The sequence below is a fragment of the Callospermophilus lateralis genome, chromosome 14 (assembly GCF_048772815.1).
Source record: "Callospermophilus lateralis isolate mCalLat2 chromosome 14, mCalLat2.hap1, whole genome shotgun sequence".
Taxonomy (NCBI): domain Eukaryota; kingdom Metazoa; phylum Chordata; class Mammalia; order Rodentia; family Sciuridae; genus Callospermophilus; species Callospermophilus lateralis.
Window position 1 is genome coordinate 43,022,136 of NC_135318.1, and position 26,696 is coordinate 43,048,831.

At 38.9% G+C, this 26,696-nt stretch overlaps 1 protein-coding gene across 1 annotated transcript in view; it reads right to left on the bottom strand.

Annotated features, from left to right (window-relative positions):
* The window catches only part of Psme4 (proteasome activator subunit 4), a 97,680-nt gene extending 84,295 nt beyond the window's left edge, over positions 1 to 13,385 (bottom strand). Inside the window, exon 1 of the mRNA XM_076833980.2 lies at positions 13,144 to 13,385. Coding sequence (XP_076690095.1) covers positions 13,144 to 13,385 — 242 coding nt within the window. The remainder of the gene's footprint in view (positions 1 to 13,143) is intronic.
* Positions 13,386 to 26,696: the final 13,311 nt, after the last annotated feature.

The window sequence follows — 26,696 nt, forward strand, 5'->3', positions numbered from 1 at the left end:
GCTCATCTAGCACGGATGAGGCACTGGATTCAATCCTAAGCACCACACAGAAATAAATAAATAAAATAAAGTTATTGTGTCCATCTACAACTAAAAAAAATAAAATAAATAAAAAAAAAAAAACTCAGTGGTATAGTACTTGCCTAGCATGTGTGAGGCCCTGAGTACCACAAATAAAATGAAACGAAATAAATTATCCTTTAATAGCTCATGGCTAGTGCTAAATGACAAGTATTATACAATAAGAAGAGATACCATGACCCATGAATTTTTAGCTGTAGATGGACACAACACCTTTATTTCTTTTATTTATTTATTTATCTATCTGTTTATTTATTTATTTATATGTGGAGCTAAGGATAAAACCCAGTGACTCACACTAGCAAGTACTCTACCACTGAGCCCATGACCCATGAAATTTATAAACAAGGGGCTGGGGATATAGCTCAGTTAGTAGAGTGCTTGCCTCGCATGCTCAAGGCCCTGGGTTCAGTCCCCAGTGCCACCAAAAAAAAAAAAAAAAAAAAGAACAAAACTCCAAATAATTTCATATACTCACTTCAACTCACCACTCTTCATACCCAAAGCAAATAAATATACACTTTCCTGTACCTGTATCAGTTCCAGTCTTTTCCTTCTCTTTCCAAGGGTCCACCAAACAAAAAAATATATATATTAAAGAGAGAGAGCCAAAAGTAGCAGGGAAAAACTAGAGAATAAAAAATAAATTACTTTGATTTTATTCCAGGAACAAGACCCTCACTATTACATATAATACATATAATTACACATAATTATCTCACAGTAAGGGTTTACTCAGTAAGCCCATCTCTCCTCTCTTAGTTAGTTCCATGGGAAACCACCCCTGGGTTCAATCCCTAGTACTAAAAAGGGAAAAAAAAGAAAAGAAAAAAACAAGAGTATCCTATGTTTTCATTCAAACTTGCTTTGCAACTCCCAACATTATAATCAACTCTGGGTAGGATTCTTTTTTTTTTTTCTTTTGTAGTTGTAGATGGACAGCATGCCTTTATTTTATTTATTTTTGTATGCGGTGCTAAGGATTGAACCCAGTACCTCACACATGCTAGGCAAGTGCTCTGCTACTGAGCCCCAGCCCCACCTCCAGCCCCTGGAAAGGATATTTATTGATTTCAACATAGTATCCAAGCAATCTAGAACAGCTTGGTTCTACATTTTTATTTGCTGAGAATTCAAACTTCTCTATGTCAATCTACTGGGAAAGTCATTTAATTTTCTGTGTGTCTGAAAAACCCAGGTTCCTTCATATGGCTACGAAAACAGAGACAACTGATGAATGTATGAAAAATAATGACTTAACTATTACTGGAGTGGGGCTCTGATTACCAGTTTTTCATAAGTTCCCCAGATGGATTAGAACAACATATGCTTTTTAAAGTCCATGAAAATCATTAAAAATGTAATATCAATATAATCCATTTAAATTAATATCTCCTTTTTTTTTTTTTTGGTATTGGGGATTGAATCCAAGGACACTTTACCACAGAGCTAAATACATCTCCAGCCTGTTTTATTTTTTTTATTATTTTTTTTCTTTTAGTATTTTTTTAGTTGTCAATGGACCTTTATTTTATTTATTTATATTTGGTGCTGAGAATCAAACCCAGGGCCTCACATGTGCTAGGCAAGCACTCTACCACTGAGTCACAACCCCAGCAGCCCCCACCCTTGTTTTATTTTTGACTTTGAGACAGGGTCTTACCAAGTTGCCCAGACTAGCATCAAACTTGCAATCCTCCAGTCTCAGCCTCTTTGAGTTGCTGGGATTACAACTGTGTACTACCACATCCAACTCAATTCCTATTTCTTTAATTAATTATAAGCCTAGATAATTTTAAGAAGTTTGCTCATTATATAATTATTTTCATGTGAATTATCTGTTCACATCCTTAGAAGCCTATCTATCCTTCAACAAATCCCTCCTTCACAGTCTTCCTCCATTCCCAAACAAAAGCACTATCTCTGTCCTCTTAGCCCCACAATAAGTTATACCAAATAACTATTTTTCATGTTCTACTTCATATTATAGTTTTGTATGCACACATTATGTTGTTTCCTTTGGTGACTGACAGCTACTTGGTATAAGGGACCATGCTTCTACACCTACTGAACCCACAGCTCTAATCAGAAATGAAACCAAGTGAACATTTGAGACACTTTTTCCAAATGACCAAAAGTGCTACCAGTGTGTTTTGAGGAATATACTGGCTTCTATAATTACAAACAGCTCAATAGGACTAATTTTCAAAAAAAGAACTCAAACCAACAGTAAATATCTGAACACATTAAACCAACTGATTTCAAAAATAGAGATTTCCGGACTGGAGCTGTAGCTCAGTGGCAGAGCCCCTGCCTAGCATGCATGAGGGGCACCGCATAATAATAAAATAAAGGTATGCTGTCCATACACAATTACAAAAAAAAAAAAAAGATTTCCCAAATGCCTAAAACCAACTATTATCTTTTTTTTTTTTTGGTGGGGGGGGCGGGTTGAACTCAGGGACACTGAACCACTGAACCACATCCCCAGCTCTAATTTATATATTATTTAGAGACTGGGTATCACTGAGTTGTTTAGAGCTTTTTTGCTGAGGCTGGCTTTGAACTCAGGATCCTCCTGCCTCAGACTCCGAAGACACTGGGACCCAGCCCACTATCATCTTTACAATGATGACTCCAAATGGACAAAAAGACCAAAGGTACATATTTCTCTTTATCTCCATCCACCACAGGCTGCACAAAACTCACTGGACTTCCAGCGTATCAAGAGAGCAGAGTTATACTCTGTGACTATTTTAAATTGACCCTATTTCTAGATTAATAAAGTCACTTACAATTAATACATAATAGCAATGTCATTATTCTTTTCCCAGTTGTTTCTCTCTTGAGGAATGGATAAAGGAAATAACTTCTTGAAATGCTTTTCTTGTGTCATTTATGAGCTAGACATGGCATCAGGCAAAGGAACATAAAAACAAATAACAAATGACCCTAGAGCATACACCTTAGAAAGAGAGACAGGTAATTGGTTATTTCAATAATGCTTTGAGTACAGTCATATCAATTTGCCCATTCATCTTTGTGCCCCCAAATTAAATGGCTTTCTTTGAGTTCCTCCTTACCTAACTAAATCCTACCTGAAAGCTAACTGTGATCCTTCCCCTGGGTGGAATTCCCAGGCCACATAGCCAGAAAACTTTTTTCTGAAAACCAACACAGTGGTAAAGAGCAAGATCTCTGTAGTCATCAAGTAAACTACACATTTTTAAAAAGCCTCTACTAATGATTGAATGCTTATGCACTACCTCCCCTCAATTCATATGTTGAAATACTAATTCCCAACATCAAAGTATTCTGAGACTAGTCTCTGGTGAGGTAATCAGTCTTGGGATTAATGTTCAATAAAGAAGAGTCAGAAAAAGCTCCCTTCCCCACTAGGTCAGAACTCATCCATGCTGACACTACAATCTCAAGATTTCAGACCTCCAGGGAGAAATAAAAGTTGTTTAAGCTGGGATTACACTCCATGTATGATACTGAGAGTAGCCCAAGCAGACTCAAGACACCTTCATTAAGCCTCATTTCTTCAGAGGTAAAGTTTGAATAATATATCTGTAGTTCATAGGCTTATTTGTGAGAATTAAATGAAATAATGAATGCAAAGCACTTAGCATAGTGCTGCCACAATAAGACCTCTCAGTATATGGTAGGTGCTATCTATGTCACTCATTCAACATTTCACTAATGCTCTAACCCTCAGGTTACTGATATTTTTAAACTGTTGTAACTGCATTTTCATCTCTTGTATCTCAACAAGTACCAGGTGATTACTTTTAATTACAGCATGATACCCATTACATCTGTAGCTTTAAAAAAATTTTTTGGTCACAATCCACAGTAACAAATATAATCTGGTACACACACATACCCATATAAAACTAAAACAAAGGAAATGAACAGTCATCTTTATTATTGCTGAATGTACTCTAATAATCCTAGTCTACTTCACTCAAAACAAGAAGTGGTTAAAATAAAAAATCAAACTTATTTGCAAACTCACTTGGTAATGACTCAGTATTTCAAGAATTATGTGCAGATGAAAGATTACAACCCCCCGCCCGCAAAAAAAGTGAAAAGATCTTAAGATAATTCTGCCTTTAAATTATGATTTTTTAAAAAATCACCTGTCTAAATCATTTCTGGATCAGTTACATGGTAACTTTTCCCTTGCCTTATACAAAAGAGGCAACTCCATTTGTTCAATGTTTACAGATATTTGATGTTTTATTAATTAGGGTCTCTAGAAGTGATCTACCTCCCTCAAAACACCAACTATCCCAAGTGAACTATTCAGGAATCTGCCAAAATTTCCCAATCCATTCATCATATTACTACAGTAACAAAGAAAAAAACTACAAGTCCAAATATACACACTCACAAGAAAAAGACTGCACTAATATGATTTCTTGCTCTAAAACCTTCTACTTTATAATTTGCTTAAAAAAGAAAATCACCAGAAAAAGAAACACCCACGTATGTTCTATTCTATATTCCATTTAGACTGCCTGCCATTAGAAAACAGAAGATTATAAAATATTTTTAATAATTCTTAAGCAATCTTCAACTTGTCTGCAATACAGTACTATTTTTATACCCATTCCACACTGTGTTAACAGTGGTAATTTTTTTTCTTAGAAAGGAAAAATCTTTATCTTTAATCTCAAATATTTAAGAGCCAGATATAGTTAAAAAAAAAAAAGGCCAAATTAGCATTACTAATACATAATGGTTTACCTATCAAAAAAATTATAACTACAGCTAAATTTTCTAACACTAAGTCCTTCACCACAACAACTATTATAGATTTATTTTAAAGTGAAACACTTGCATAATCTATTTTGCTAAATTCCAGTTTTGGATACCTCTTTTTGGATTATAAAACACACTAATCTCTTTCTTGACCAAAATGTTCATTCCCTCCAATCCTTTGGTTATATATCTTATACATTTCCTTTCTTTTGAGCCCAGTATTAAAATCAATCTCTGAGATTCACTTTCTTCATTTTGAATACAAAATTAACAATTTCCTAGATTTTTGTAATGTTTTAGTTTATAAAGAAAAAAGGTTGGGCTGGGGATGTGGTTCAAGTGGTAGCGCGCTCACCTGTCATACGCGGGATGCTGGGTTCGATCCTCAGCACCACATAAAAATAAAATAAAGATGTTGTGTCCACCGAAAACTTTAAAAAAATAAATAAATATTAAAAAATTATCTCTCTTAAAAGATAATTCTAATATTAATGAGTATCCATGAATGCATATCCAACTATTAAATGCTAGGGGTAGAAGGTTGAACGGGTGAAAAAAACTCAATACAGAAAGGAATATGCGTAGAAACAATACAAAAGCATGAACAAGGGATCAAGAGAGTGCACTGAAAGGGAATAAATACTCCACATAGGCTGAATATGGAAGTAGTCAACCTCAAGATTCCAAATGGTAAGACTTATGTGTTGCTTTTCACACTTCAGCAGGGGTCTCAACAATCAGATCATCTTCTTGTAATTTCTGCTGCTCCTTTTATTTGTGTGGCGTTGCTTTTATTACCATGTTCTCAGTTTGTTGTTTAGACACTAATTTTATACAATGGTTAAAGGAAAACATATTTGGATTCTATATTTAAAGGAGGGGAAAGAATCTCACTTAAGAGAAAAGTTTCAAAACTATTTTAGAAGATGTATTACTAATAAATAAGCATCCATAAAAATACAATAAAATAAAAATTTGCCTCCACTTAATAACATGTATTTTAATTACAATGTTATTTTACAACACAGCAATGAAGCAAAGAACACTTGGGGGGGAGTGTTTAAAGTGACTTTAAGTTCTCAGATCATCAAATGATAATTTATTATTTTCTAAGTTCCTTTCCTAGTGCCTCAACGCAAAGCATTAAAACACACTGGTCAAGGTTTGAGGATGTGGCTCAGTGGTAGAGCACTTGCCCTGCATGCCCATGCAGGAGGCCCTAGGTTAAATCCTCAGCACTGCAAAAACAAAACAAAATCAACAACAACAACAAAAACCCATGGTCAGAATGCAAATTTTTAAATATATAATACATTTAGAATTTAAGTCATGCACAATTATCAGACCTGTAAGCCTGGTGAATGCCTCAGGAGACTAAAGCAGGAAGATGACAGATTCAAGCCCCCACCACCTCCAAAAAAAAAAAAAGCCAACTGGGGAAAGCACACCTGGGTTCAATCACCACCATCACCACCACCCCGAAGTGGGGGGGTTAGAGGTTGGGGGTGGGGGAAATCCTATTTTCTTCCTCTAAAATTCTTGAGGGGCTACCACTTTGCCTGGTTGATTCTAAACAAAGATAAATGAACACAATGAGTACACTGGAACTTCTTGAGGGCAGAAATTTTTTACTTATATGCACCAAATGCCAAAAACTGTGTCTACCCTCTGTAAGGCACTTAAAAAAAAAAGTTCCTCTACTATGTAACAACCTATGAGTCTCAGTATATTCATTTTCCAAATGGCAATCTCCTAAAAAGAGCACTTGCTATCCCAATATTAAGTCTAAATCTCCAGTATTAAAGAGTAAAAGAAACTGTATGAAAACGATCATTAACGAGCTGCTGTTTTTTTTAAACTCCCTACCCATGTGATTCAACTGTAGTAAACCTTAAAACATTGCAAATGGATGAAAATTTTGTGTTTTTAACCTCTGAATTTTCAAAGAAGCAGAACTTCCTGAAGCCATTCAAAGTTGACAATGAACTGGTTTTGTTTTTTTTTTTTTTTTTTTCAGTTTTTCAGGTTTTTTAGGGTTTTTTTTTTTTTTAAGATTTATTTTAGGTATTGATTTTTGTTGTTATTTTAATTCCTTTCCCCTTAAAGACACTGAAACTGTTTACAAATGAAATAATATGGCTTCACAGCTATGGAGAAAGGTTGGGTGCAGTGGCGCACACTTGTAATCCCAGTGGCTCAGGAGGCTGAGACAGGAGAATTCAAAGCCAGCCTCAGTAACATACAGAGGCCCAAACAACTTGGTGAGACACGGTCTCAAAATTTAAAAAAAATTGGGGGGAGGGGGGCTAGAGATGTGGCTCAGTGGTTAAGCACCCCTGGGTTCAATCCCTAGTACCCCCCACCCCAAAAAAAGAACTACAAAGGGGGCATAAAAGGAACAATTTACCATGAGTTGATAACTGTGTAAGATGAGTGATGAGATTCATTATATTAGTCATTCTCAGTATGTTTGGTATTTTCTATAATAAATGTTTTAAGTTAAAAAATTCTCAAATCAGCAAACTGTTCAAATTAGAATCAAATACATATTTACTGGCAAAGGAAGTTCTGCCACAAACAGCCAGGAGGCTAAATCAGTGGACTGTAAGCTACAGGCCAGCCAGGCCAACTAAGTGAGATCTTGTCTCAAAGTAAAAGAAAAAGGTCTGGGGATGGAGCTCAGTAATAGAGTGCCTGCCTAGCATGTGCAAATCCCTGAGTTTAATCCCCAGCACCACAAAAAAAAAAAAAAAAAAAAAATGTGTATGGATGTTTGACAGTGCTATGAAAATTCAAATGTGAACAAGTGTGGGAGACAGAAGTTACATGAGAACTCCACTTTCCCATTCAATTTTGATGTGAACCTAAAACTACTCTAAGAAATAATTTTGGTTTCTATTGAATTGTAATCATTTAGTAACAAAAACGCATCTCATCTACTTTCCCTAACTGGTTCTTTTTTTTTTTTTTTTTTTGGGGGGGGGGTTGAACCCAGTGGCACTTTTACCACTGGGCCACATCCCCAGGCCTTTCAATTTTCTCTTTTGAGAGAGGTCTTGCAAAGTTACTCAGGGTCCTGATAAGTTGCTGAGGTTGGCTTAGAACTTGTGATCCTCCTGCCTAGGATTATAAGTGTGCACCACCGTGCCCAAGCTTCTAACTGGTTGATTGATGAAGGTGGTAATTTGCCAAGATTTGAGATTATTTTGCAAATAGAAAGCATTTGTGTTTATGGTGTACTTTTAGTATTTACACATTAGATACTCATTAATTATTAATTGCTGGACATGGTGGCACATGCCTGTAATTCCATGATTCAGGAGGTTAAGGCAAGGAGAATGGCAAGTTCAAAGCCAGCCTCATCAACTTAGTGAGGCCCTAAGCCTGAATTCAATCCTTGGTACTAAAAAAAAAAAAAAAAAAAAAAAAAAAAAAATTATTAAGTATCTCACGTTAATAGACAATAGAGATTCAGCAGTTAGCATTTCCTGCTTTCTAGATGATCTGAATTCAGATGCTCCTGTAGTCACTTATTACGTAATTTTTCACAAGAAAAGGTCAGTATATTTCATAACTCATACTTCTACTAAACTTTTTTTTTTTATTGGTATCAGGGATTGAACCCCAGGGTGCTTAACTACTGGGCCACAGTCACAGCCCTTTTTATTTTTTATTTTGAGACAGGATTTTACTAGGTTGTTTATAGCCTCAATAAGTTGTTAAGGCTGGCTTCAAAACTGTGATCCTTCTGTCTCAGTCTCCCAATCCCTGAGGTATTACAGGCATGCACCACTGTGCCCAGCTTAAAATTTCTTAAATGCATTATGTGGCTTTGACTAAAATAATCTGTCTAGGAAGACTACATAATGTTACAACAATTAAACTGTCTCTTCAACCTAAAAGGGAGCCATAAATCAGAAAATGAAATGATTCCACACTCATTTAATCATAAAACAATACAGAATATAAACCAGGTGTGGTGGTACTTGCCTATAATCCTGGGGATTCTGGAGGCTGAAGAGGGACCTATTGCCAAGTTTGAGGTCAGTATCAGCAATTTAGCAAGGCCCTAAGTTACTTAGTGAGACCCTATCTCAAGAAGGGCTGGAGATATGACTCAGTGGTTGAATACCCCTTGGTTCAATCCCCAGTAGCAAAAAAAAAAAAAAAAAAACAAAAACAAAAACAAAAAACCCAGAACTTTTGTCACTACAACAGACAAGGTATTTAAATTTGCTTTGTACCATACAATATTACCTAACTAAAATCAAAATTCTAAAGCACAAAAGCAAGAAATTATCATCGATGGGGTAAGCTTGTAAGGGATTCTATTATCTATTATTCTATTATCAATGAAGTGTTAAAAAGTTAAAATCTGCTTGAGGAATCCCATCTCACATTTTAAAATTGTTTTTATAAAATACCCCACTAGTAAATATTAAATTTGAAAACCCACTAGTCATCTCAACTTTGCCTTCAAAAGGAGAACATCTACAAATGTAGATGTCCCAAGCCCAAAAGTGTAGCAGCATTTCAATCAGAAAAAGAGGTGAAATAAGACCAAGATAAGAATCTTGGTGGCAATGCCAGGTTTAGATAAACTGAGGTGTTCCAGACTTCACTGCTTCTTATGTAATGCCCAGAAGGTCAAGAGCAAAACACGTTTCAAGTTCTTTTTTTTAAGTTGTAATTGGACACAACACCTGTATTTACTTTTATGTGGTGCTGAGGATACAACCCAGGGCGCGCACATGCTAGGCGAGTGCTCTACTGCTGAGCCACAACGCCAGCCACTCAAGTTCTTTATTCAACTCCCTTCATTCTCTACCTGGGCCACACAAGTTATCTGAGTCCATAATCTGTCTACACTGCCATTTTCCAAAGACCACTGTTTTGGCCTTACTTTCTCCAATTTATTTATTTTCCTTAACCTCTCCAATTTGTTTGTTCCATTCTTAAAACTGCCCTGTTCTATCACAAAATCTCCCTGGAACAGGCAGTTCTAAAACTTTAAATTGTCTGTGAGAGTTTGTATTACATCCCAGGACCAATTTTAAAAATACACAGACACCAGGCATGGTGGTACAAACCTGTAATCCCAGCAACTAAGGACACTGAGGCAGAAAGGAAGACCACAAGTTGGAGGCCAGCCTCAGCAACTAAGTGACACCCTGTCTCAAAATTTAAAAATAAAAATTTAAAAAATATTTTTAATTGTAGATGGACACAATACCTTTATTTTATTCTTTTATTTCTATGTGATGCTGAGGATCAAACCCAGTACCTCACACGTGCCAGGCAAGCACTGTACCACTGAGCTATAATTCCAGCCTCTCAAAATAAAGGGCTAGGAATGTAGCTCACTCACTGGTAGAGCACTTGTCTAATATGTGTGAGGCCCTAGGTTTGATCCGTAGTGACACAAAAAAATAAAAATAAAAGACACAGAAACCACCTTTGGTCAAAGATGCTAAATAGACATGCAAATCTCAGAACAGATTTAATTTACTAAAAAGAAATAAAAAGTGAAAAGAGGGGCCAATGTAGATGTCCCAAGTCCAAAAGTGTAGCAGCATTTCAATCAGAATTCGGCTTCAAACACACCTACGATACCCATGATTAGGGTTGTACAGTTCCAATAGGGGATACAGTCCCAGTGCCTGAATGACCTTCATACTTTTGGTCTTCTTTAGGTAAGTACTTATCTATGTAACTATTTCAAGTACTTTACAAACTGCTCAATCTTTGTAGAAAAATACACACCAGCTTATAGGAAACTATAAGTGTAAAATAATAATAAAATTTTACACTAAAAAGTGTAAAATAATAATAAAATCATAAAACAACAGAATAAGAATGATTCGTAGGAATTATTTAGTCACCCTTATTTCATTCACAAGAACACTGAAATACATGATTAAATCATTGTTCCACAGTCCCAAAGCCAGTGGGAGAAACTAGGCTTTAATTTCATTACTGCTTTCCATTCTTAGGACTTATGATCACTACTCAGCTATCACCACGCTTTGACATTATTTAGGTTTTAACTTATGCAACATGATGCTTTAAAAAATATGTACAATATACAGTCATCTTAACATGATTTAGGAGAAAAACACACCCAACATCATAATATGGCCTTCGAGTTCAAATTTTCATAGTGCAGTCCCAAGAATCAGTTTCCAGCACTTAATCATTTAATTCCAAAATTAGATTCTACCTGACAGCACTTCTTACACTTTATATATATAAGACATTATGGGTTCAGAGGTATTAAGCCATTTAATTACAACCCTGTCCTAAACATCAAGCATTGTCTCCACTGTATTTTTTAGTCCTTCTTAAGTAACTACTTTTATCTAATGAGCCAAACAGTAACAAAACTATTAGTGCCAGGGCAGAGTGCTCACCTACAACATGTGAGGCACTGGGTTTGATCCTCAGCACCACATAAAAATAAACTATTGGTGCCAATGTATCAAATTCAATAAAAATAAAATACTTTAGAAAATATTTTACTGCGCCTGTGTAAATTAAATTCTAGGTTCATGCACCAAAACCAAACGTGCCCTCACACATTGGCATATTTATTTTTACTTTATTTTCTTTAATTTTAAATTGTAGGATGGACAAAATGCCTTTATTTATTTATTTTTACGCGGTACTGAGGATTGAACCCAGTGCCTCAGACTTGCCAGGCAAGCACTCCACCATTGATCTACAACTCCAGTCCCAAACTAGCATATTTATATATTGTGCACCTAAAAAGAGCTGTTCTAGTCCCTAAAAATGGTATTCTATGGCAAGTCTACACCAAGTGACTTAAATAGGGAATTTCTGGAACTAACAATGTAAATTTCATTTTTACTATGTCTAATTAACACAAACACCTAGGAGGCTTGCTTCAAAAAGTGAATTTTAGTCATTTATAAAATATTCTGTTTTGACTAAAAGTTGTTCTTTTCTCTCTGGTGCCTTCCTCTCCCCAGCCCTTTCTCCCTTGGATCCTAACACCACAAACTTCTCTATACTACAGACAAAAGAAGAGCTGTTAACTTCAAAATTTTATGGCCACTCTTTGAAAGAGGGCAAACTAAGAGTCTTAGTTTTGCCTCTTTTTCAATTAAAAAGGTAATTACTCCCATCAACCGGTCAGAGGTGATGAGAAATTTGTCAGAGGCCTCTTAAAAATTGGCAGATAAGAATCATCCTGTGAGGAATATATTTAATACTATTACATTACAAAACCCTGAGTCATCACCCAGTTCACTCAGCAGATTTGGGTAAACACTGAACAAGTGACTTATGTCCTGTGTGTTCAGCCATCTGTAACCACATGCAATGAACATACAACGTAACAGACTTTACCTGCAGTCAACCAACAAGATACAGCAAAATTATAAAAGGCTGACAGTGCAGATGCCTATCTAGCAAATAGTCTCTACCCGTTGCCCCAATACCTTCCCCCGCCCCAATTACTGTGACACTAGTTTACAGTTGGTTTATACCAAACAAGAATACTCCTCAAACCGACTTGGGTAATCAATGTTCACCTAAACGACTCAAAAATTCACATATACCTGATACTAATAACTCCCAGGACATCCTGACGGCGCTCTTCACTGTTTTCCTGCGAATAGTAAACGTCTCGCCAAAGGAAATGTCACAACAGAAGCAACACACTTTCCTTAGATTCGAAGACAACATTCTTAACATAAACGTCTACTCTACAGTCCAAGAATGAGCTGAGGGCTGATTTTATGCCAATCTTTTCAATCAAATCTACAAAACAAACAGAAACCAGAAGTCTCCCTGTGGCTTCCTTCCCATTCACAAAGTTAGTAGAAACTTAACGGAGAGGTGAAGAGGCGGGATCATAGGGGAATAAAGAACCAGAGGAAACAGGGAGAAGTGGGGAAGTCAAAGTTCCCCAAAGACAAATCCTCTCTGCCCAGTCTCTCCCTCGCGCAAATCTCCAAGGAGGACCTTTGGGGACCGCTCTTCTCCCTCCTTCTTCCCCAGGGCCCCGCAAGTCTTAAGAAACAACCTGACGAACGCTTGGGGAGTAGCAGCTGGTAAGGACGAAGAGGGCTGCTGAGGACCCGAGAGGTCCCCGGGCAAAGTGGGCAGGGAGGAGGCTTCAGTGCTTCACAGGTTTCTGTCATGACCCTGCGAACACTTGCAAGGGGGCAGCGCCAGCCAGGACAGAGTTGCGGGTTAAGCCATCCGGACAAAGAGCCCATCCCCCGTTAACACCCCTCCAGCCGTTGCCTCAGACCCGTGCCCACTTACGTGGAGAGTTTCCTGGTCCAGAAGAGGCCCCCGGGCCAAAGCTCTTGGAGCTGCACTGCCCGGCCCAGGTTGCTTTTTATCTGGGCCAGTTGCAAGTCGGACTCGGCGTCCAGCCGATCGGCGTAGGGCAGCAGCTTGTTGTACACGATCTCCTTTTGCGGGACGAAGCCCCGCAGGCCCTGCACGGGACGCCCGCCGGGCTCCGGGGGATCCCCGCCTCCCGCCCGCTCGACCGGCTCCATGAGCCCAGGGACACCCCCCCACCCCCTCCCACCCTATCCCTCCCCGGCCCCCACCCCTCTCCGGGCTCCGCCTCCTCCGCGTCGTCGTCGCCCCGCGGCCGCCGGCGGCCCGTCGCTCTCGGCCCGACCGCTGGGCCCCCTCCCCTGGCCGGTGTGCTGCTGGGCCCCGCGCGGTCCCCGGTTCGTTGGCGGCGGCAGCGGCCGCTCTGCCCGCCCCGCACCGGCTCCGCTGGTGACGCTGCAGCCGCCAGGCCCAGAGGTTCCGGACGGGCCTCAAGTCACTTCCGGGGCGGGGCGGGGCGGGGCGACGGCGTCTGTGGAGGTGGCAGCGGGAGCGCTGGGAGCCGCGCTTCCTCGCCGTGGGCCGGGCTCGGAGCCCCCACCCGCGGACTCCACCCGCCTAGCGGGAGGCTGCCCCACCGGAAACACGAGGCCGAATTCCAAGCTATTGTCCTCCCTTGTCTGGGACTGCACGCTCCCCACCGCAGGCCTCCGGCGCCTGTAGATGTCGTGACCTCAGGCGAAGTAATTGGCCTTGATCCCCACGTTGAAGCAGGCAGGGTAGCTTCTGGAGGAAAGAGTTTACGGAAAAACCTATGGGCCCCGTATTATTCCACTTTTCCTTACAAATTTTTCATTCTGTCCCTTTTAAGTTTCCACCTTTCTTGTATTCACCTGGCAACCTCATTCCAAAGAAGTTATTCAACAAATATAAATTGAACTATTTTGTGTGCCAAACGCTTTCTTAGGTTCTTAAGATGGAAAGTTTAAGGGCACCTGGTGTTTCTGCCCTTTAGGAACTTAAAAGTCAGGGCAGACATAGACTACAGAGGATTACAAGACAATGCTCTTAGTCTTTAGATGAGTATAGAATGCCTCTGGATCAGTAACAGGTTTCCTGGAAGTGATAATTTAGTTAAACTGTGAGGGTTGACTGCAAGTTGGTTAGAAAAACAAGGGAAGAGAATGTATATTTAGGCTGAGAGAACAGCTCTAAGGCTACAAGTGTGTATTCTAGGAATTCAAAGAAATTCAAACCAGCTGACGATTGTATGAAAAGAGGGGAGTGAAGAAACAAGACAGAGAAGGAAATGCTGGAGAATTTAGAGCTTTATCCTGAAGACAAGAAACTTGTGAAAGATGTTAAGAATACAGGTGGTGTGATAAAATTTGCATTTTTGGTTGGTGCGTTGGCGCACACCAGAAATCCTAGCAGCTTGGGAGGCTGAGGTAGGAGTATCCCAAATTCAAGACCAGCCTCAGCAGTTTAGCCAGGACTTAAGCAACTGAGGGAGACCCTGTCTCAAAATAAAAAAAAAAAATAAAAAGGACTGGGGATGTAGTTCAGTAAAGCATCCCTGGGTTCAATACCCAGTACAAAAAAAAATAGTAATAATTACATTTTTTTATTATTTCTTACATACATGACAATAGTGGAGTGCATTACATTCATAATTAATAATTACATTTTTGAAGAATCACTCTCGTTTGCTTGGAGAATGGATTGGAACAAACAAGATTGAAAACTGGAGGACCCCTTAAGAAGATGACACAAGGAATGATGGCTTGGATGTCAGCTGAAGTTATTTGAGAGCTATTTCAAGCAGAATGGCCTAGGCTTGTTAGTTGATTGAATGTGAAGAGTGAAAGAAAACAAGAAATGATGTGATGTCTGATGCTATCTGGCTTGGGAAGTTGGGTAGGTCTGAAGTCCTTCACTGAGAGAACACAGCAGAAACAGCTTTGGAGGTAGAAAGCCTAAGGGTGGATAAGTGTCAAGCTGAAAAGCACATCAGGAGGATGATCTAAACTGGGATATGAATCAACATCTAGGTGGGTAGGAGGGAAATGAGGAAAGTATGAAAATAATGGACCCTTGATGGACCTCTTGGACAAAGAAAAGTCAGGTGTTGTAGCGCAGGACTGTAATTCCAGTGACTTTGGAGGCCTTAGCAGAAAGATTGCAGGTTCAAGGCCAGTCTGGGCAATTTAGTGAGAACCTGTCTCTCAAGATTTTAAAAAATAAAATGAAAGGCTGGGGTTGTAACTCTGTGTAAAAGCACCCCTAGGCTCAATCCCCACAACCATAAAGATGGAACGAGAAAAGTGGAAAAGACCATAAAGAAAAATAACCACTGGAAGCAGAAAATTATGAGGCATTCTAGGTGAATGGCCATTACTAAAACCATTGAGTTTCAAAAGGAGGAAGTGATCCAGTCTCCCAGAGGTGGCTGGCAGGTCAATTGAAATGAAACCTGAGAAGGCTTTACTGGATAAAGGGTTTATTGATAAAGCAGATAGCGAGTTTCCATGAAATGTAGAAATGGAAATCTGATTACAATGGCAAAGGACAATGGGAAGTGAATAGATTAGAGGCAGCAAATATAGACAAACTTTTTTTTTTTTTTTAAATGGGGTGGGAATAATAAGGGAGAGATAACAAAGTACTAGAATAAAAAGAAGGATTTTCTAAGATGCAATCTATTTAGATATTTTAAAATATAGGTAAGAAGAAGCCAAAGGAGAGAGCCGTTGAAGGTATGTGGATGAGGATGACAGAGTGGGAGAAAATAGGAGTCATTGGCTTTTAATAGTAAACCAGACTGTGCTTCCATTATCACAGGAGGAAAACAGGGAAGGATAGGTGCAAATGCAGGAAACTTTTGCAGATTTGATGCTGAAGTTGGAGAAGTTCCCTGATGGTTTCTTTCTTTCTTTCTTCACTTTTTTCCCCCTGTGAAAAGAGAATAAGAATTAGGAAGAGATGGGAAGATTTAAAAAGATTGGAGAAACCTTAGAGTGCTCTCAAAATTCAAAATACTGATTAGAGAAAGATAAAGATTACTTGGCTGTTAAGGATAGAAGCATGAGTTTACTGTCATCTGTTTGCACAGTTTAGTGATATTTTCCAATAATATTCAACTGCCCAGAAGTGTATGACATATATGTCTGGTATAATAGACATATATGTCTGGTATAATAGAATGACAAAGGAGGAAGAGAATTTTATGTTTATGTTAGCTACCATTTAATGAACACTTGCCAGTGCTTTAGCTATATTATCTCATTGAGTTCTCTAAATAAAGATAATTAAGTTATTTGGAAGGGAGTGGTTAAAATGTAAATTGGTTGAAGTCTAAGTAAAGAGAGCAGAAGGCTGAAAAAGAGCTGGGAAATGAAGGGTTTAGGTCCTGAGAAGGTACAAGGACAGTAAGAGAAGTCACTTGAGCAAGGGATCAAAAAGAACAGGAATGTTTGGATTAAGATTTCAAAGGAATTCCAGGTGATGTCAAGCTCCCTAAAGCAAACATCTGAACTGGAAAGGTTAAAAACAATTAAAATTTTAAAAATATATGGGCTGGGGTTGTGGCTCATTGGTAGAGTACTTGCCTAGCACGTGTGAGGCACTGGGTTTGATTCTCAGCACCATGTATAAATGAATAAATAAACTAATGGTCCATTGACAACTAAAAAATATATTTTAAAAAATATATAAAGTGTACATTAAAGAAAGCATTATTGTAATACATATATCTGATAAAACACTATTGAAATGCCCCCAGGTAGGCTGGGGCTATAGCTCAGTGGTAGAGTGTCCCCAGCATGAGTAAGGCACTGGATTCGATCCTTAGCAACACATAAAAACAAATAAATAAAATAATTTTAGCCAGGCACTGTGTTGCATGCCTGTAATCCCAGCAGCTCTGGAGGCTGAGGCAGGAGGATTGCGTATTCAAAGCCAGCCTCAGAAAAAGCAAGGTGGTAAGCAACTCCGTGAGACCCTGTCTCTAAATATAATACAAAATAGGTCTGGGGATGTGGCTCAGTGGTTAAATGCCCCTGAGTTCAACCACCAGTACTCAAAATAATAATAATTTTAGAAGAAGAAATGCTTTCAGGTGAGAAAGTTGGGAGGTCATAGGTTTCTTTTTATGACTTGGTCTGCTTATCACTGGAGACTAACCCAGTATGGGTTTTCACCTCTCAGTCTAGCTCCAACCATTTTTATCTCTTGGGGGTCAGGATACTCTGCCAGAGGATAACAGCCCATTATCTTTTCAGCCAGACTCTGGGGTAGACATTGACTTCTTATCTCACCGCTAGAGGCAGCAGACTAAAAATGCCCTTCTTGGAAGACCAGAAAATGCAGTGGTCCTTCAAAGAAAATATTCTGAAGAGAGAGACTCCTCCTCAAGCTGAAGGAATTAGCAGGGATAATAATCAATTGGACATGTTTGCCTTTGATGTACTTACTGGCCCACTTATTAGCAATGAACAAAAATGAGAGCCTGTTAGTGTCCTGTCTTTTCCTGCCTTAGTTTTCTCTATATATGATATACCTGAACTGAGACTATAATGGCAAATGGATGAATCTCTGTTGCCGGAAGCATAATCTTTAGAAATATTAATGAATCATTCTGTTGCAATCAACTATCCAGACTTCTGCTGAGTTACAGTGGTGTTTGTTTGGTTGTTGTTTTTCTGGTTTTTTTTTGTTTTTGTTTTTTTTTCCTGGTACTGGGGATTGAACCCAGGGACACTCTACCACTGAGCCACATCCCCAGCTATTTTTATTTTTAATTTTGAGAAGGTCTTGCTAAGTTGCCCGGGCTGGCCTCCATTTATGATCCTCCTGCCCCAGCTTTCTGAATCACTTTGATTACAGGCATGCTTCACCACATCTAGCTTTGTTAAACGTTTTGATATTTCACTAAATCGTAGCTAGATATAGGATTTTTAAAATTTTGCAAGGGTTTTGTGTTTTTTTAACCTAAAGATTCAGCTGATTGCAATGGTACATGCCTCTTATTCCAGCTACTCAGGAGGCTGAGTCAGGAGGACTCCAGGTTTAAGGCAGTTTAGCAAGAAGCTGTCTCAAAAATTTAAAAAGGCAGATGTGGCAAGTGGGAGTGCAGTATGGGTTTGTTGGTACAGTGCTTATCTCACATGTACAAGGGCCTGGGTTTAGACCCCAGTACCACATCCACACAGAGACACCCACAAATTTCATTTCAGTTGTGCAAAATTTTTAGCCATCTTTTCATATTTCTTATACTCGTTCTTTCCTTGTAGATCTTATTAGGCGTATGTTGTACCTTCTGATTCTAATCTCTATGTTACATTTTCCAATCTCATTCTGGATAATTTTATTATATATCATATCTATTTTTCATTCTTGAATTCTTTCTTTCTTTCTTTCTTTTTTTAAGAAGAGGAAAAGTTTATTTGGGGCTCATGGTTTCAGAGGTCTCAGTCCAGAGATGGCTGACTTTGTTGCTTGGGGACTGAGATGAAGCAGAACATCATGACAGAAGGGAATGGTAGAGGAAAGCAGGTCAGAACTTGGCAATCAGGAAGCAGAGCTCATTCTTGAATTCTTTCTTCATCCATTTCTGATCTTCTGTTTAACTTGACCATTGAACTTTTCACATTTTATTTTAATTAATTTATTTATTTTGGTATCAGGAATTGAACCCACAGGAGCTTAACCATTGACTTACACCCCCAGCCTTTTTATTTTTTGAGACAGGGCCTTTCTAAGTTGCTGAGGCTGGCATTAAACTTGCCATCTTTCTGCTTCAGCCTCCTGACCCGCTGGGATTATAGGTGTGTGCCACCATGCCAGGCTCATTTGTTTTTTTTATGTTTAACCAGACATTCCAACAGAATAGGGTTTTGCATTAGCTCCAGCTGCCATGGATGGAACTGAAAGACCCTTAAGAAAAGAATGTCTAGCTTTAAAATATTAGAAATCATTTGGCATAAGCCAGGCATGATACATAACATATTGTAATCCCAGCAACACAGGAGGCTGAGGCAGGAGGATCATAGTTTCGATGCCAGCCTGGCCAATTTGAGACCCTGTCTCAAAATAAAAAAAATAAAAAGGCTGAGGATATAGCTCTGTGGTAAAGAGACCTTGGGTTCATTCCCCAGAACTAAAATAAAAGAAAACTGATAGGTGGGGATGGGGATTTAGCTCAGTAGAAAAAACGCTATGCCTAGGGTGTATAAAACCTTGGATTCAATCCCCAGCATCACAAAAACAAACAAAAAGCCAAAAGTACATAGGTGATTAGTGATGCCTAACCACCAGTCTATATTTACTTAGTGATTAAAATTTTTTAAAAATACCTATTTGATACTTAAATGCAAAAAAGCCTTTTAGCACCACTGAAGCTCTTTGTGTTTTTTTTCTTTTTGACAAGCTGGTGTGAATAATGTAGGAGGTGACAGCTTCTCTCCTAATCAAATATAGTAAAGAGATGTATTGTATTTTTTAATGGTAGTTGAAGACATTAACAATAGAATCAGTGGAGAAATAATAACTAATGTACAAAAAGGAGGTAGACTTTTTCCACCTACCCCCTGGTTTTATATGTATAAATAGAACTGGCCTTGCTCATACACAGAGAATGGGATTGGCTCCATGAATAATTTCAATAGCCAGCAAGACAGTCACACTCAACAACATCTGATGCTTGAAATGCTACCATTTACAATCTGTTTCTTTGTATAAAGCAGAATCTCTTTTGAAATTTGCAGACTTAATAAGAGGAGCAATATATCAAATTCTTTATTCTCCAAAATGAATTGTATATTCAGTAATTCAACAAACATTTATTAAATACTGTATGACTGCCAAGTTTGAGATCATAAAATGAATGACAGAAGACTTGTCCTCAAGGAGTTTACTGTCTAGGAGATTAACCGATACATAAACAGAAACTTTTAAATTGTAACTAAATGTCCGCTGGGATCTTCCTACATCCTAAAATCTCCAGATAAAACTAATGTTAACTTCCTTTTACAGGCTATAGAAAAAAGTCGATGTTTCATCTCATAGACAGTTTTGGAGAATGGGGGCTTACATTTTTATGCTCATTCCCAGATTTATACTCTAGCTTCTGCTATTTCTGTAGTAATAATCTTACCATAAAGTGTGTATTGTCCTTGTTCCTGCATCATTTCAACACTAACATTGAATCTGGCTGTTTTCCCTAATTTCCACACAACAAACTATTCACAAAAGTGTGTGTGGGGTGGGGGGGAAGGAGAGGAGTGGGGGTGGGAAGAGAGAGAATAAATGTAAATAAGTTCAGGGAGATAGGAATTTATATGCTAGAAATACAAACACCTTAAAATTGTGCATAAAGACAGGGACAGTGACACAGACCTATAATCTCAGTGACTCAGAAGACTGAGGGAGAATTGCAAGTTTGAGGCCAAACTGAATAATTAAGCAAGACCCTGTCTCAAAAAGAGATGAGGAGGTAGGGTTTTTTTTGTTTGTTTTTTTCCTAATTACCTTTCTTAGTGCCTCAGTGCAAGGCATTAAAACACACTGATCAGAAGAAATATTGTGTGTGTGTGCCAGGGTACCAAAGATAGAACCCACAGATGCTTAACCACTGAGCCATATCCTCAGCCCTTTATATTTTTCATTTTGGGACAGGTTGCTTAGGGCCCCACTAAATTGCTGAGGCTGGCCTCAAATCTATAATCCTCCTGACTCAGCTTCTCAAGTTATTGAGATAATAGCCAAGTGCCATCACATCACAACTATTGAGTTTTGAGAGTTCTTTATGTGATCCAGATAATATTCTTTTGGAAATATGTGGTTTGCAAATATTTTCTCCCTGTTTATATCTTTTCATTCTTTATTTCTTTCTTTCTTTCTTTTTTTTTTTTTTTTTTTTGAGACTAGTTCCCACCAAGTTGCCCAGGCTGGCCTAGAATTTGCAAGCCTCCTGCCTCAGCTTTCTGAGTAGCTGTGATTTAAGTCATGAGCCACCATGTTTGGCTATAGCTTGTCTTTTCATCTTCTTAATAGATTTTTTTGCAGAATAAAAGTTTTAAATTTTTTTAAATATTTTTTTTTAGACGTCGTTGGACCTTTATTTTATTCATTTATTTATAAGCAGTGCTGAGAATCAAACCCATCGCCTCACACATGCTAGGCAAGCATTCTACCACTGAGCCACAACCACAGCCCCAAAAGTTTTGAATTTTGATGAGGTCAAAGTTATCAATTTTTCCTTTTATGTATCAAAATCTGGGGTCAAATATTGGGGTTTAGGTCAGTGAGAGAATGCTTTTTGCTTAGTATATAGTAGGCCCTGGGTTCCATCTTCGGTGCCACAGGGGGGGAAAAAATTGTTGTCCTCTAGGACTCTTTGCCTAGTCTGAGATTCCAAAAATTTTTTTTTTCTAAAAATTTTATAGTTTTATGTTTTATATTTACATTTGTGATCCATTTTGAGTTAATTTTATGTGAAATATGACATCTAGACGAAGATTTATTGTTTTGTCTTTGAATGTTCAAATCAGTCAGATTTATTTATGTATGTATGTATTTATTCTGAGACAGAGTCTGGCTTGTTTCCCAGACTGGTATGAAACTACTGGGCACAAGTGATCCGCCCACCTCAGCCGCCTGAGTGCTGGGACTATAGGCACACTCACCATGCCTGCCTAGTAACTCAGTTTTGTTTTGCTTTTCCAGTGACAAGGACTGAATTCAGGGCCTCATATGTTAGGAAAGTGCTATACCACTGAACTATACCCCCAGCCCTGCAGTCAGTTCTTATGTCAATAACTAGTAATACAAAGAATATATGTGCCTTGGTCTATTCAAAATACTTAGAATAGTGGACATCTATAGTTGGGTTCCCCCCCGACCCCCGAAATTGGGGGAGGTACCAGGTATTGAACCAAGGGGTGCTTAACCACTGAACCACATCCCCAGCCCTTTTAAAAAACACTTTATTTAGAAACAAGTTCTTGCTAAATTCATTAGGGACTCAGTTGCTTAGGCTGACTTTGAACTCGCAATCCTTCTGCCTCAGCCTCCCAAACTACTGAGAGTACAGGTGTGCACCACCTCTACAGCTTTATTTTTTATTTATTTATGGTACTGGTGATCAATCCTTGAACATGCTAGGTAAACACTACCACTGAGCTATATCTCCAGTCCTCTGTAATTATTTTTGGCTGCCCAGCCTCTGAACCCACTTGACAGATTTCGAAAATCTCCCATTATCTAGGTCTTGGTAAAGTGGAACGACTCCTACCTTTAACTTCAGAAGCCCAAGGGGTGTGATTCATCTTCTTCCCACTCCCCTGACAGCCTTGTGACCCAGATTAGGCCACCATGTACTTTGAGTCCTGAGCAAGTGGTGCCAAGATGAAGGGGTGATGAATGATATTGGATCTGTGGTAGTGACAGTATCAGCAGTCTGGCATCATGGCTGCATTTTTCATGAGCAGTGGCTACTATAGGGGACACTATATCAAATAGTAGAGGTGGCATATGTTGGTTATTTCCAGTTTCTGGCTATCACAAATAAAGCTGATATGAATATTCATACACAAGTCTTTTTATAGATACGTGTTTATTTTTCTTTCTTTCTTCTTTTTTTTTTTTTTTTGAGGGGGGGTACCAGGGATTGAACTCAGGGGCACTCAACCACTGATCCACATCCCCTGCCCTATTTTATATTTTTATTTAGAGACAGGCTCTCACTGAGTTGCTTAATGCCTTGTCGAGGCTGAGACTGGCAAGTGCTCTAACACCAAGCCATAATTGCAGTCCTAATTCATTAATTTTTAACGCCTATATAGTAGTATTCCATTCTTTGAATAAACCAGTTATTTATCCATTCCCTTCCTAAAGGAAGTAAATAAAGGTGTTTCCACTTTTTTGTTTAAATGTTTTGTTTTTTTTTTAAATATTTATTTATTTTTTTTAGTTTTTGGCTGACACAACATCTTTGCTTGTATGTGGTGCTGAGGATGGAACCTGGGCCGCACGCATGCCGGGTGAGCGCGCTACCGCTTGAGCCACATCCCCAGCCCTAAATGTTGTTTTTGTTTGAAGAAAATATTATTACAATAAACATCTTGGTTCATGCAAAAAAAAAAAAAAAAATCCTGGGAGTAGAATGGCTGAATCATACAGTATGTGTATCTGCAACTTTAAGAAACTATAAACTGTTTTCCAAAGTAGTTATTTTACATTTTTGCCAATATCGTCTGAGAATTTTAGTTGCTTCACACACTTGTCCATATTTGGCCTCATCAGTCTTTAAACGTTAGCCATTCTAGTGGGAGTATAATAGTATCTCTTATCTCATTAAGATTTTAATTTACATTTTCCCAATGACTAATAATGATAAGTTTTTTTTTTTTTTTTTTTTTTTGTATAGGGGATTGAACCCAGGGGTTCTCTGGTCACATCCCCAGCCCTTTTTATTTTTAAATTTGAGACAGGTATTATGCCAGATTCCTGGGACCCCAGTAGACCTCCAGGAGCCGAATCCGATGCAATCACGAAAGAGTCTTTATTGCAAGCTGGAGCCTGGACTCAAAACCGTTCAGATGCAGCGGTCCCAGGGAGTGAGTCCTGGTCCTTTGTTCAGTGAGATTTTATAGGTTTTGGGGGGATACTCTATGCGTCACAACATCACACAGCAAATCATTCCATACCTCGGGAAAATCAAACAACTCTTAACTTTGATTAGCACATTCAATGGCAGGAACAAGTTGGGTAGGGGTGAGTGATTAGTACAAAAGGGGGATTTGTTTGAACTGATTGTACGTGCTAAACTACATGGTTTCCCAACATGTTATCAACCACCATAAACTAGTGGGGGGTCATCTGGTATTCCAGGTATTTTCCCTGTCTCATGCTGATTGGAGGTTGCTAGGGGGGTTGCTATAGATCCTCACCTAGCCTGACTGAGTCAGGGACACCTGGTGCAGCAGATCTCTCCTGTTATTTACAGACAAACAACTCAGCAGGGTGGGTATGTGCTTAGGATTGCTCTGTGGGTTTTTCCAAGGACAAGGGTCACGCCCCCTTCCTTAGGACAGGCCTTGAGGTAGAAGCTGCTGTTATTTATTTTTTTTAAATGGAGTCACATTAGTTTCTCACAGGATCCCATTAAGTTGCTGAAGTCTTTACTAAATTGCTGAGGCTGTCTTTGAATTTAGGATCTTACTGCCTCAGCCTTCTGAGTCGCTGGGATTATAGGCATGCACCACCACACCTGGCATGAAAATCATTTTTGAATGCTTATTTAGCATCTATATATCTTTATTGTTTAAATGTCCATTAAAAATATATAATTAAGGGCTGGGGATGTGGCTCAAGCGGTAGCGCACTTGCCTGGCATGCGTGCTGCCCAGGTTCGATCCTCAGCACCACATACAAAGATGTTGTATCCACCAAAAACTGAAAAATAAATATTGAAATTCTCATTCTCTCTCTCTCTCTCTCTCTCTCTCTCTCTAAAAAAAAAAAAATATATATATATATATACATATATCTCATTCATTCATTAATTTTTTGGCACTAGAGATTGAACTCAGGTGTACTTTACCACAGAACTATATCCCTAGTGTCTTTTTATTTTTATTTTGAGACTGGTCTCATTAAGTTTCTTTTTTTTTTTTAAAGAATTATTTTTTAATATTTATTTTTTAGCGTACACAACATCTTTGTTTGTATGTGGTGCTGAGGATCGAACTCAGGCCGCACACATGCCAGGTGAGCGCGCTACTGCTTGAGCCACATCCCCAGCCCCTCACTAAGTTTCTGAAGACAGGTCTCACTAAGTTTCTAGCCTCAAACATGTGATTCTACTGCCTCAGCTTCCCAAATCACTGGGATTACAAGTTTGAAGGTTCTTTTTGTTGTTGTTGTTTTGTTTTTTTGGTATGAGGGATTGAACCGAGGGTCACTTAACCACTGAGCTACATCCCCAGCCCTTTTTGTATTTTTTTGGGGGGTGGGGGGTACCAGGAATTGAACTCAGGGGCCTCACATCCCCAACCCTTCATTTGTACAAATAGTCTAGGCACAGTAATGTTATGCTCGAATTCGGGACCCCCAAAAGACCACCAGAGACCAAAATCGATGTAAACAGCAAAGAGGTGTTTATTGTGAGCTAGCTTGGTCCTCCATGTGCACACACAGCAACTGGTGACGCTGAGAGGCCCCGAGCCCAGGGTTTGCAGCAGTTTTATACATTCTTTGGAGAAGGCAGGGACCCCTACATACATCATAGTATCTCTTAGCAAATCATCACACACCGTGGGAAAATCAAATAACAACTCTAAAACATGATTAGCACATTCACTGGTGGGAACAAGTTGGGTAGGGGTGATTGGTTACTACAAGAGGGGGATTCGTTTGAACTGATTGGTTTAAGACAAAAGGGGTGTTCGTGCTGAACTACATGGTTTCCCAACATGTTACCAACCACCATAAACTACTTGGGGGTCATCTGGCATTCCAGGTATTTTCCCTGTCTCATGCTGATTGGAGGTTGCTAAGGGGGATGCTATGGGTCCTTACCTAGCCTGACTGAGTCAGGGACACCTGGTGCAGCAGATCTCTCCTGTTATTTGTAGATAAACAACTTAGCAGGGTGGGAATGTGCCTAGGAGTGCTCTGTGGGTCTTTCCAAGGACAAAGGTGATGTCCCTTCCTTGGACAGGCTTTGCTCTGAGGTAGAGGCTGTTTTTTTCAGTAAACTATGTTATCAGTTATGGAAGAATGGTAACACTTCTGAAATCCAAAGTTCCAAGGTTCCTTCCAGGGACCAAACATCAAGTTTCTTCTAAACATAGCAATCTCAGGTCTGCTATCTTAACTCTTTTCTGCACAGAATGGCATTGTAAAAGCTAAATGAAAATAATGTTTCAGAGGAGAGAGGCACTGCTGGTAAATGAATAATATAAGAATCGAAACTGTCCAATGGATTTAGCAATATAAAGGTCATTGGTGACCTAGACAGGCACATTTTCAGAGGCATGGTGGGTCAAGGAAGTTATATTGAAGAGGATTCAAGAGTGACTTGTTTGTTGCAAGTCATGGTGGCACATATCTGTAATCCCAGAGACTCAGGAGGCTCACTGCATGCTCATGGGCCAGCATCAGCAACTTAGTGAGACCCTGACTCAAAATAAAAATAAAAAGAGCTAAAGATGTTGCCCAGTGGTAGAGTGCCCCTGGGTTCAATCCCCAGTACCAAAAATAAAAATAAAATAAATCTAGAGTCTTTTGGTTAGAAAGGCTTATAGAGACAGGATATTTTAAGAACTTTTTCTGTAAGGAAAAGCAAAAGAAGGAGATGTAAGTAAATATAGGATATAATATATCTTAGATACTATACAATATAGGGCAAAGTAAGAATATACATAAATAAAAGGGCATTTTACAGATAAGACATGCTAGCACTTGTTTGTTCTGGACCAGAATAAGTTGTTAGAAAGGAAAAGATGATGTGGAGAGAGGGGGACTGG